Source organism: Eleutherodactylus coqui, chromosome 10, assembly GCF_035609145.1.
Source record: "Eleutherodactylus coqui strain aEleCoq1 chromosome 10, aEleCoq1.hap1, whole genome shotgun sequence".
NCBI classification, from domain to species: Eukaryota; Metazoa; Chordata; class Amphibia; order Anura; family Eleutherodactylidae; genus Eleutherodactylus; species Eleutherodactylus coqui.
In genome coordinates, this window is record NC_089846.1 from 92,819,565 (window position 1) to 92,834,058 (window position 14,494).

Genomic DNA, 14,494 nt, shown 5'->3' on the forward strand with positions numbered 1-14,494 from the left:
TACATAAAGCACTACAACCCCCAACATGACCAGAGGACAATCATATTATACCGTATACATAGAGCACTACAACCCCCAACATCACCAGAGAACAATGCCATTATACCGTATACATAGAGCACTACAACCCCCAACATGACCGGAGGACAATCCTATTATATCGTATACATAGAGCACTACAACCCCCAACATGACCAGAGAACAATCCTATTATACCGTATACATAGAGCACTACAACCCCCAGCATGACCGGAGGAGAATCCTATTATACCGTATACATAAAGCACTACAACCCCCAACATCACCAGAGAACAATGCTATTATACCGTATACATAGAGCACTACAACCCCCAACATGACCGGAGGACAATCCTATTATACCGCATACATAGAGCACTACAACCCCCAACATGACCAGAGGACAATCCTATTATACCGTATACATAGAGCACTACAACCCCCAGCATGACCGATGGACAATCCTATTATACCGCATACATAGAGCACTACAACCCCCAACATGACCGGAGAACAATCCTATTATACCGTATACATAGAGCACTACAACCCCCAACATCACCAGAGAACAATCCTATTATACCGTATACATAGAGCACTACAACCCCCAACATGACCGGAGGACAATCCTATTATACCGTATACATAGAGCACTGCAACCCCCAACATGACCAGAGGACAATCCTATTATACCGTATACATAGAGCACTACAACCCCCAACATGACCGGAGGACAATCCTATTATACCGTATACATAGAGCACTACAACCCCCAACATGACCGGAGAACAATCCTATAATACCGTATACATAGAGCACTACAACCCCCAACATGACCGGAGAACAATCCTATTATACCGTATACATAGAGCACTACAACCCCAACATGACCGGAGAACAATCCTATTATACCGTATACATAGAGCACTACAACCCCCAACATGACCGGAGAACAATCCTATTATACCGTATACATAGAGCACTACAACCCCCAGCATGACCAGAGGACAATCCTATTATACCGTATATATAGAGCACTACAACCCCCAACATGACCGGAGAACAATCCTATTATACCGTATACATAGAGCACTACAACCCCCAACATGACCGGAGAACAATCCTATTATACTGTATACATAGAGCACTACAACCCCCAACATGACCAGAGAACAATCCTATTATACCGTATACATAGAGCACTACAACCCCCAACATGACCGGAGAACAATCCTATTATACTGTATACATAGAGCACTACAACCCCCAACATGACCGGAGGACAATCCTATTATACCGTATACATAGAGCACTACAACCCCCAACATGACCGGAGGACAGTCCTATTATACCGTATACATAGAGCACTACAACCCCCAACATGACCGGAGAACAATCCAATTATACCGTATACATAGAGCACTACAACCCCCAACATGACCGGAGGACAATCCTATTATACCGTATACATAGAGCACTACAACCCCCAACATGACCGGAAAACAATCCTATTATACCGTATACATAGAGCACTACAACCCCCAACATGACCAGAGGACAATCCTATTATACCGTATACATAGAGCACTACAACCCCCAGCATGACCAGAGAACAATCCTATTATACCGTATACATAGAGCACTACAACCCCCAACATGACCAGAGAACAATCCTATTATACCGTATACATAGAGCACTACAACCCCCAACATGACCAGAGGAGAATCCTATTATACCGTATACATAAAGCACTACAACCCCCAACATGACCAGAGGACAATCCTATTATACCGTATACATAGACCACTACAACCCCCAACATGACCAGAGAACAATGCTATTATACCGTATACATAGAGCACTACAACCCCCAGCATGACCAGAGAACAATCCTAATATACCGTATACATAGAGCACTACAACCCCCAGCATGACCAGAGGACAATCCTATAATACCGTATACATAGAGCACTACAACCCCCAACATGACCGGAGGACAATCCTATAATACCGTATACATAGAGCACTACAACCCCCAACATGACCGGAGAACAATCCTATAATACCGTATACATAGAGCACTACAACCCCCAGCATGACCGGAGAACAATCCTATTATACCGTATACATAGAGCACTACAACCCCCAACATGACCAGAGAACAATCCTATTATATTATATACATAAAGCACTACAACCCCCAACATGACCAGAGAACAATCCTATTATACCGTATACATAGAGCACTACAACCCCCAACATGACCGCAGAACAGTCCTATTATACCGTATACATAGAGCACTACAACCCCCAGCATGACCGGAGAACAATCCTATTATACCGTATACATAGAGCACTACAACCCCCAGCATGACCGGAGAACAATCCTATTATACCGTATACATAGAGCACTACAACCCCCAACATGACCGCAGAACAGTCCTATTATACCGTATACATAGAGCACTACAACCCCCAACATGACCGCAGAACAGTCCTATTATACCGTATACATAGAGCACTACAACCCCCAACATTACCGGAGGACAATCCTATTATACCGTATACATAGAGCACTACAACCCCCAACATGACCGGAGGACAATCCTATTATACCGCATACATAGAGCACTACAACCCCCAGCATGACCAGAGAACAATCCTATTATACCGTATACATAGAGCACTACAACCCCCAACATGACCGATGGACAATCCTATTATACCGTATACATAGAGCACTACAACCCCCAGCATGACCAGAGAACAATCCTATTATACCGTATACATAGAGCACTACAACCCCCAGCATGACCGGAGGACAATCCTATAATACCGTATACATAGAGCACTACAACCCCCAACATGACCGGAGAACAATCCTATAATACCGTATACATAGAGCACTACAACCCCCAACATGACTGGAGAACAATCCTATTATACCGTATACATAAAGCACTACAACCCCCAGCATGACCGGAGAACAATCCTATTATACCGTATACATAGAGCACTACAACCCCCAGCATGACCAGAGAACAATCCTATTATACCGTATACATAGAGCACTACAACCCCCAGCATGACCGGAGAACAATCCTATAATACCGTATACATAGAGCACTACAACCCCCAACATGACCGGAGAACAATCCTATTATACCGTATACATAGAGCACTACAACCCCCAACATGACCGGAGTACAATCCTATTATACCGTATACATAGAGCACTACAACCCCCAACATGACCGATGCACATTCCTATAATACCGTATACATAGAGCACTACAACCCCCAACATGACCAGAGGACAATCCTATTATACCGTATACATAGAGCACTACAACCCCCAACATGACCGGAGAACAATCCTATTATACTGTATACATAGAGCACTACAGCCCCCAACATGACCAGAGGACAATCCTCTTATACCGTATACATAGAGCACTACAACCCCCAGCATGACCAGAGAACAATCCTATTATACCGTATACATAGAGCACTACAACCCCCAACATGATCGGAGGACAATCCTATTATACCGTATACATAGAGCACTACAACCCCCAACATTACCGGAGAAGAATCCTATTATACCGTATACATAGAGCACTACAACCCCCAGCATGACCAGAGAACAATCCTATTATACCGTATACATAGAGCACTACAACCCCCAGCATGACCGGAGAACAATCCTATTATACCGTATACATAGAGCACTACAACCCCCAACATTACCGGAGAAGAATCCTATTATACCGTATACATAGAGCACTACAACCCCCAGCATGACCAGAGAACAGTCCTATTATACCGTATACATAGAGCACTACAACCCCCAACATGACCAGAGAACAATCCTATTATACCGTATACATAGAGCACTACAACACCCAACATGACCAGAGAACAATCCTATTATACCGTATACATAGAGCACTACAACCCCCAGCATGACCAGAGAACAATCCTATTATACCATATACATAGAGCACTACAACCCCCAACATGACCGGAGGACAATCCTATTATACCGTATACATAGAGCACTACAATCCCCAACATGACCGGAGGACAATCCTACTATACCGTATACATAGAGCACTACAACCCCCAGCATGACAGGAGAACAATCCTCTTATACCGTATACATAGAGCACTACAACCCCCAGCATGACCAGAGAACAGTCCTATTATACCGTATACATAGAGCACTACAACACCCAACATGACCAGAGAACAATCCTATTATACCGTATACATAGAGCACTACAACCCCCAGCATGACCGGAGGACAATCCTATTATACCGTATACATAGAGCACTACAACCCCCAACATGACCGGAGGACAGTCCTATTATACCGTATACATAGAGCACTACAACCCCAACATGACCGGAGACCAATCCTATTATACCGTATACATAGAGCACTACAACCCCCAGCATGACCAGAGAACAATCCTATTATACCGTATACATAGAGCACTACAACCCCCAGCATGACCAGAGGACAATCCTATTATACCGTATACATAGAGCACTACAACCCCCAACATGACCGGAGGACAATCCTATTATACCGTAAACATAAAGCACTACAACCCCCAACATGACCGGAGGACAATCCTATTATACCGTATACATAGAGCACTACAACCCCCAACATGATCGGAGGACAATCCTATTATACCGTATACATAGAGCACTACAACCCCCAACGTGACCGGAGAACAATCCTATTATACCGTATACATAGAGCACTACAACCCCCAACATGAACAGAGGACAATCCTATTATACCGTATACATAGAGCACTACAACCCCCAGCATGACCAGAGAACAATCCTATTATACCGTATACATAGAGCACTACAACCCCCAACATGACCAGAGGACAATCCTATTATACCGTATACATAGAGCACTACAACCCCCAACATGACCAGAGAACAATCCTATTATACCGTATACATAGAGCACTACAACCCCCAACATGACCGGAGGACAATCCTATTATACCGTATACATAGAGCACTACAACCCCCAACATGAACAGAGGACAATCCTATTATACCGTATACATAGAGCACTACAACCCCCAGCATGACCAGAGAACAATCCTATTATACCGTATACATAGAGCACTACAACCCCCAACATGACCAGAGGACAATCCTATTATACCGTATACATAGAGCACTACAACCCCCAACATGACCAGAGAACAATCCTATTATACCGTATACATAGAGCACTACAGCCCCCAACATGACCGGAGAACAATCCTATTATACCGTATACATAGAGCACTACAACCTCCAACATGACCAGAGAACAATCCTATTATACCGTATACATAGAGCACTACAACCCCCAGCATGACCAGAGAACAATCCTATTATACCGTATACATAGAGCACTACAACCCCCAACATGACCAGAGAACAATCCTATTATACCGTATACATAGAGCACTACAGCCCCCAACATGACCAGAGGACAATCCTATTATACCGTATACATAGAGCACTACAACCCCCAAGATGACCAGAGAACAATCCTATTATACCGTATACATAAAGCACTACAACCCCCAACATGACCAGAGGACAATCATATTATACCGTATACATAGAGCACTACAACCCCCAACATCACCAGAGAACGATGCTATTATACCGTATACATAGAGCACTACAACCCCCAACATGACCGGAGGACAATCCTATTATATCGTATACATAGAGCACTACAACCCCCAACATGACCAGAGAACAATCCTATTATACCGTATACATAGAGCACTACAACCCCCAGCATGACCGGAGGAGAATCCTATTATACCGTATACATAAAGCACTACAACCCCCAACATCACCAGAGAACAATGCTATTATACCGTATACATAGAGCACTACAACCCCCAACATGACCGGAGGACAATCCTATTATACCGCATACATAGAGCACTACAACCCCCAACATGACCAGAGGACAATCCTATTATACCGTATACATAGAGCACTACAACCCCCAGCATGACCGATGGACAATCCTATTATACCGCATACATAGAGCACTACAACCCCCAACATCACCAGAGAACAATCCTATTATACCGTATACATAGAGCACTACAACCCCCAACATGACCGGAGAACAATCCTATTATACCGTATACATAGAGCACTACAACCCCCAACATGACCGGAGGACAATCCTATTATACCGTATACATAGAGCACTACAACCCCCAACATGACCAGAGGACAATCCTATTATACCGTATACATAGAGCACTACAACCCCCAACATGACCAGAGAACAATCCTATTATACCGTATACATAGAGCACTACAACCCCCAACATGACCAGAGAACAATCCTGTTATACTGTATACATAGAGCACTACAACCCCAACATGACCGGAGAACAATCCTATTATACCGTATACATAGAGCACTACAACCCCCAACATGACCGGAGAACAATCCTATTATACCGTATACATAGAGCACTACAACCCCAACATGACCAGAGGACAATCCTATTATACCGTATACATAGAGCACTACAACCCCCAACATGCCCGGAGGACAATCCTACTATACCGTATACATAGAGCACTACAACCCCCAACATGACCAGAGGACAATCCTATTATACCGTATACATAGAGCACTACAACCCCCAACATGACCAGAGGACAATCCTATTATACCGTATACATAGAGCACTACAACCCCCAACATGACCGGAGGACAATCCTATTATACCGTATACATAGAGCACTACAACCCCCAACATGACCGGAGGACAGTCCTATTATACCGTATACATAGAGCACTACAACCCCCAACATGACCGGAGAACAATCCTATTATACCGTATACATAGAGCACTACAACCCCCAACATGACCGGAGAACAATCCTATTATACCGTATACACAGAGCACTACAACCCCCAGCATGCCCGGAGGACAATCCTACTATACCGTATACATAGAGCACTACAACCCCCAACATGACCGGAGGACAATCCTATTATACCGTATACATAGAGCACTACAACCCCCAACATGACCGGAGAACAATCCTATTATACCGTATACATAGAGCACTACAACCCCCAACATGACCAGAGGACAATCCTATTATACCGTATACATAGAGCACTACAACCCCCAGCATGACCAGAGAACAATCCTATTATACCGTATACATAGAGCACTACAACCCCCAACATGACCAGAGAACAATCCTATTATACCGTATACATAGAGCACTACAACCCCCAACATGACCAGAGGAGAATCCTATTATACCGTATACATAAAGCACTACAACCCCCAACATGACCAGAGGACAATCCTATTATACCGTATACATAGACCACTACAACCCCCAACATGACCAGAGAACAATGCTATTATACCGTATACATAGAGCACTACAACCCCCAGCATGACCAGAGAACAATCCTAATATACCGTATACATAGAGCACTACAACCCCCAGCATGACCAGAGGACAATCCTATAATACCGTATACATAGAGCACTACAACCCCCAACATGACCGGAGGACAATCCTATAATACCGTATACATAGAGCACTACAACCCCCAGCATGACCGGAGAACAATCCTATTATACCGTATACATAGAGCACTACAACCCCCAACATGACCAGAGAACAATCCTATTATATTATATACATAAAGCACTACAACCCCCAACATGACCAGAGAACAATCCTATTATACCGTATACATAGAGCACTACAGCCCCCAGCATGACCAGAGAACAATCCAATTATACCGTATACATAGAGCACTACAACCCCCAACATGACCGCAGAACAGTCCTATTATACCGTATACATAGAGCACTACAACCCCCAGCATGACCGGAGAACAATCCTATTATACCGTATACATAGAGCACTACAACCCCCAGCATGACCGGAGAACAATCCTATTATACCGTATACATAGAGCACTACAACCCCCAACATGACCGCAGAACAGTCCTATTATACCGTATACATAGAGCACTACAACCCCCAACATGACCAGAGAACAATCCTATTATACCGTATACATAGAGCACTACAACCCCCAGCATGACCAGAGAACAATCCTATTATACCGTATACATAGAGCACTACAACCCCCAACATGACCGATGGACAATCCTATTATACCGTATACATAGAGCACTACAACCCCCAGCATGACCAGAGAACAATCCTATTATACCGTATACATAGAGCACTACAACCCCCAGCATGACCGGAGGACAATCCTATAATACCGTATACATAGAGCACTACAACCCCCAACATGACCGGAGAACAATCCTATAATACCGTATACATAGAGCACTACAACCCCCAACATGACTGGAGAACAATCCTATTATACCGTATACATAAAGCACTACAACCCCCAGCATGACCGGAGAACAATCCTATTATACCGTATACATAGAGCACTACAACCCCCAGCATGACCAGAGAACAATCCTATTATACCGTATACATAGAGCACTACAACCCCCAGCATGACCGGAGAACAATCCTATAATACCGTATACATAGAGCACTACAACCCCCAACATGACCGGAGAACAATCCTATTATACCGTATACATAGAGCACTACAACCCCCAACATGACCGGAGTACAATCCTATTATACCGTATACATAGAGCACTACAACCCCCAACATGACCGATGCACATTCCTATAATACCGTATACATAGAGCACTACAACCCCCAACATGACCAGAGGACAATCCTATTATACCGTATACATAGAGCACTACAACCCCCAACATGACCAGAGAACAATCCTATTATACCGTATACATAGAGCACTACAACCCCCAGCATGACCGGAGGACAATCCTCTTATACCGTATACATAGAGCACTACAACCCCCAGCATGACCAGAGAACAATCCTATTATACCGTATACATAGAGCACTACAACCCCCAGCATGACCAGAGAACAATCCTATTATACCGTATACATAGAGCACTACAACCCCCAGCATGACCAGAGAACAATCCTATTATACCGTATACATAGAGCACTACAACCCCCAACATGACTGGAGAACAATCCTATTATACCGTATACATAAAGCACTACAACCCCCAGCATGACCAGAGAACAATCCTATTATACCGTATACATAGAGCACTACAACCCCCAGCATGACCAGAGAACAATCCTATTATACCGTATACATAGAGCACTGCAACCCCCAGCATGACCGGAGAACAATCCTATAATACCGTATACATAGAGCACTACAACCCCCAACATGACCAGAGAACAATCCTATTATACCGTATACATAGAGCACTACAACCCCCAACATGACCAGAGAACAATCCTATTATACCGTATACATAGAGCACTACAACCCCCAACATGACCGGAGGACAATCCTATTATACTGTATACATAGAAGACTACAACCCCCAGCATGACCGGAGAACAATCCTATTATACCGTATACATAGAGCACTACAACCCCCAACATGACCAGAGGACAATCCTATTATACCGTATACATAGAGCACTACAACCCCCAACATCACCGATGGACAATCCTATTATACCGTATACATAGAGCACTACAACCCCCAACATGACCAGAGAACAATCCTATTATACCGTATACATAGAGCACTACAACCCCCAGCATGACGGGAGAACAATCCTATTATACCGTATACATAGAGCACTACAACCCCCAGCATGACGGGAGAACAATCCTATTATACCGTATACATAAAGCACTACAACCCCCAACATGACCAGAGAACAATCCTATTATACCGTATACATAGAGAACTACAACCCCCAACATGACCGATGGACACATCTATAATATCGCATACACAGAGCACTACAAACCCCAGCATGACCCACTGGACACGACTATAATATAATTCTATTATACTCCATACATACATCACTACAATCCTCAGCATGTTCAGCTACATGATTACAATATAAGGCCTCCTGCAGACGGGCGGAAATTCCGTGGCGTGATTTCCCAAAGTCTTTCCACCTGTCCCCGCTGCCATAGGATTGCATTACATAATGCAATCCTACGCATACAGCCGCGATTTGTCCGCGTGGGAAACAAGTCGCAGCATGTTCTATTTCTGTTCGGGTGACGCAGAGGCCCGCACAGAAATGTCAGTAGGGCCGGGCCGGCTCTGCCCTGCATATGCGCTGGCTGGGCGGCAGCCGGCACATGGAAGAGCTGGGAGACGCAGAAGCAGGTAAGCCGCTGTGGTCACTGCAGGAACACGGGTTGGATACCGCTGCGAGCATTCTCACAGCGGGATCCAACCCAGCCATCTTCAGGCGGCCATAGTATCCAGTGTTTTTTAGCCCATCACAGTTGTTGTGACTCTACTTTCCCTTTTCATCTGCAAGTATAGTCAATGTGACTGAAACCCTCATCATCCTCATCATCATCCCCAGTAATAGCCCCGGGTCTCTGATAGGACATGGGCTGCTTGTTACACAGCAGATACAGTTTCCTCTGCCGCTGTTTTCTGCAGTTATCTGCCAAAGAAGCAGGGAGGATGCAGAGTGTCATCGTCAACCCTCCATGAAGCCCCCAATATCTGCATGTGGAGAACTCTCACATCTTCTATGCTGCTGGATTCAGAAACACATCGGCGTTTCGGTATTTTTAGCCAGCGGCGCTGCTTACCAGGGCGCAGAGCAGGTCCACTGCCTCCAGGATGAGCTCCTGGTGCCCGATGCGGGTGACTCCCAGCTCCTCCAGCTCCTGGTGGGTGATGTGTAGCAGTTGTTCCCCGTTGATCTTTTCCCTCTCAAAGTTTTTGATATATTGCTGCAAACAGTCGTCCAACCCTGCAAAGAAGAAAACTCCCATCATCATCAGGAGAGGAAAGCAGGCCATAAACTTCATACTATCACTCTCATCATCTGTGGTACAGCAAGCACTTGGACCCTCCAGATGCCCCTTAATACTACCCTGCTATGTCTTAGAACTGGAGACCTTGGGGAAGACCATGGAAGGGAAATTCAGGGTCTTCCTGGCCCCCAGGCGGAGGCAGGTGATGTCACCAAATGTAGTCAATTGTCACTACATGACTATGGCCATCATGCCTAAGCTGCAGTTAACAGCGTTTTGAGATATGTTTTTACAACAGCATCATGTTGACTTCTATGAGCGAGTGTTCGGGGCATGCTCTGTGACTTGTGTGGGGAAGAAAAGAGGTGAGCTGTGAGCATCAACCATAGACTTCTATGGGAGAGTGTTGTGGGCATGCTCTGTGACTTGTGCAGGGAGATGAAGGAGGTGAGCTGTGACATCACCTATTGAGAATGCTATAATGTGTCGGGGTACCAAAAGATAAACAGTTATAGGGCATCAACTCTAAGGACCCATCATATACAGGGGTAGAAGGGGCACCTTTGGGCACCCTCTGTACTTGGCCCCATGGACGCTGCTCACACTTCTATATGAAGTAAAACAATAAGGTGGATCTTTGACCAAATCGGATATAACCTTCTACTTGAAGGACCAAGAAGCTTCCTGAGGCTTCATCTTAGTATAAACATGAGAAGACCCGCTCATACAGAAGACAATTACGGAGGAGGAGGATGAGCGACAGCAGGATGAAGACAAACACAGGAATCGTGAAGACATTGCTGAGAGGACTGAAGCCTCAACCAGAAACAGTCATCGGGAATTCATGCCGCCACTTTTCTGCTTTTTTCCCTTTTTTCCAAAATAAAATGCAACACATTTATAAACGGTCGCACGGTGTTGATAAATTTTTCGCATCTTTAAATATTTTGCAGCCTCTTCTCCACCAACCACAGTGAGATTGCCACAAATGGAGCTACTTTTTAAAAAGTTGCACTTCATAAATATCTCTATAAACCTCCTTCCACTCAAACCCCGCCCCCTTTTTTTGGATACTTTTGAGAAGTGCAGCAGAGTCGCAGCATTTGTTCTTTTTGGCACAAATCAATAGCAAATCTGTCTAAACTAATTTGTACTGAAAAGAAGGTGCAATTAATGCTAGAATTCCAAACCCAGAAATGTTCTGCTATGGGCTTTTCTGTTGTTGCTGCAGCATTTTTCTCTCACTTTTGCTGCCATTTTGGTGTCCAATACATTTTTTCCAAATGGCAACACTCTCTGGATTGGGTGATTTTTTTCCCAACATTTCCTCACATGCTTATTTATAGGAAAAAAGATATCAAGCACCAAAGACAAAAAAAAAAGCCTATCTTCACATGGGCGACTGAATCACAACCCGATATCACGCTTGTCAACATGCGATTTCACAGTGAGGCATTTTTATATCAAAGGATCGCAGACTTTCATGGGAGATGCGATGCGAGGGCACGCCCAAAGATAGGGGCTAATTATTTACCTCTACTCCTCCTTAGTCAGACCTCATCTGGAATACTGTGTCCAGTTCTGGGCACCCCACTTTAAAAAAGATAGACAAACCGGAGCAAGTTCAGAGAAGGGTTACCAAGGGTGCTGGTGCATTATGTCTCCACCGGATGTATGGGTGGAGACGTGGGTTGGCCGCTGTCAGTTACAGCACACGCCCCTCTCAGCTGCCGTGGATCCATGGATCCTTCGGTCTCAGTGAGCCGGCGGGGAGAAGGTGGGGTGAGCGGCGAGATGCTGGGCAAGAGTGGTGTTTGCGATGGCCGTCCATCGAGTACACTGACAGCACCGACAGAGGGACATGGCCGGAGAGAGCGATGTTTGACAGTGGCGGCATGCAGGGTGACAGAGGGGAGGAGAGTGGTGCCTGGGGTACATGGAAAGACACAGCGCGGTTTGCCTGCGCCTGCATTGACTATGACAGTGGGGAGGAAATTGACAGCGGCCCCAGCAGCAGTGGTCACAGGGGGAACGAGAGCAAAGGAGATGTATGAGCACGGTGGCGGGGGGACGCCAGAGCAGATGGGACTCCGGCAGGGACATGTGTCAGCTACCACAGCCATGTGGGTATGAGTGCAGCACCGCAGGGACACAGGGAATGTGGGAGGTGAAGGGGCCTGCCCTGTAAAATCCCTGTCAGTGACACCGGGGAAACCCTCGGGGCCTGGGAGTTTCCTGACAGCGGCCAATCCATGTCTCCACCTATACATCCAATGGAGACATAATGCACCAGTACGGTTACCAAGACGTTGAGCAAATCATGTCCTGTTGGGAACGGTTAAAGGATCTCAGAATGTTTAGCTTGCAGAAGAGAAGGCTGAGAGGAGACTTAATAGTGGTCTACAAATATCTGAAGGGTTGTCACAGTGCAGAGGGATCGGCCCTATTCTCATTTGTACAAGGAAAGCCTAGAAGCAATGGGATGAAACCTAAAGGGAGGAGACACAGATTAGATATTAGACAGTGAGGGGGATCAATGAGTGGAACAGGTTACCACAGGAGGTGGTGAGTTCTCCTTTAATGGAAGTCTTCAGAGGCTGGACCGACATCTGTCTGAGATGATTTAGTGATCCTGCACTGAGCAGGAGGTTGGACCCGATGACTCTGGAGGTCCGTTCCAACTCTACTATTCTAGGATCTATAAATGCAATTGTCATGTGAGTACGATGTGACTTTCTACTTTTACTATTCGAGTAACATGCAGTTTTCATATGTGTGAAAAAGGTGCATGAAAATCACATGTACAATGATGCAAAACAGGTTCAAAAGTGCAATATTGGTCTGATATGGCTCTCGCCCATGTAAGCATACTCTAAGTCTGATAGAAACCTGTTAAAATTACTTGGAGCAGGGAGTTTAAAGGGGTTGTCCCGAGGCAGCAAGTGGGTCTATACACTTCTGTATGGCCATATTAATGCACTTTGTAATGTACATTGTGCATTAATTATGAGCCATACAGAAGTTATAAAAAGTTTTATACTTACCTGCTCCGTTGCTGGCGTCCTCGTCTCCATGGTGCCGACTAATTTTCGCCCTCCGATGGCCAAATTAGCCGCGCTTGCGCAGTCCGGGTCTTCTCCTCTTCTCTATGGGGCTCCGTGTAGCTCCGTGTAGCTCCGCCCCGTCACGTGCCGATTCCAGCCAATCAGGAGGCTGGAATCGGCAATGGACCGCACAGAAGCCCTGCGGTCCATGAAGACAGAGGATCCCGGCGGCCATCTTCAGCAGGTGAGTATGAAGACGCCGGACCGCCGGGATTCAGGTAAGCGCTGTGCGGGTGGTTTTTTTAACCCCTGCATCGGGGTTGTCTCGCGCCGAACGGGGGAGGGGTTTAAAAAAAAAAAAAAACCCGTTTCGGCGCGGGACAACCCCTTTAACTGGATTATGTTTATCCTTGTGGAGAGCAGCAGGAGGGTGTAGGGAGTCTTACAGGCCATGCAATGCTCCCTGGGAAAAAGCCATGCGAATGAGTGATAGAATAA

General features: G+C 45.4%; 1 protein-coding gene across 1 annotated transcript in view; it reads right to left on the bottom strand.

Annotated features, from left to right (window-relative positions):
• LOC136580683 (connector enhancer of kinase suppressor of ras 2-like) overlaps positions 1–14,494 on the bottom strand; it is a 441,969-nt gene that overhangs the window by 286,594 nt on the left and 140,881 nt on the right. Inside the window, exon 2 of the mRNA XM_066581463.1 lies at positions 10,785–10,948. Coding sequence (XP_066437560.1) covers positions 10,785–10,948 — 164 coding nt within the window. The remainder of the gene's footprint in view (positions 1–10,784; positions 10,949–14,494) is intronic.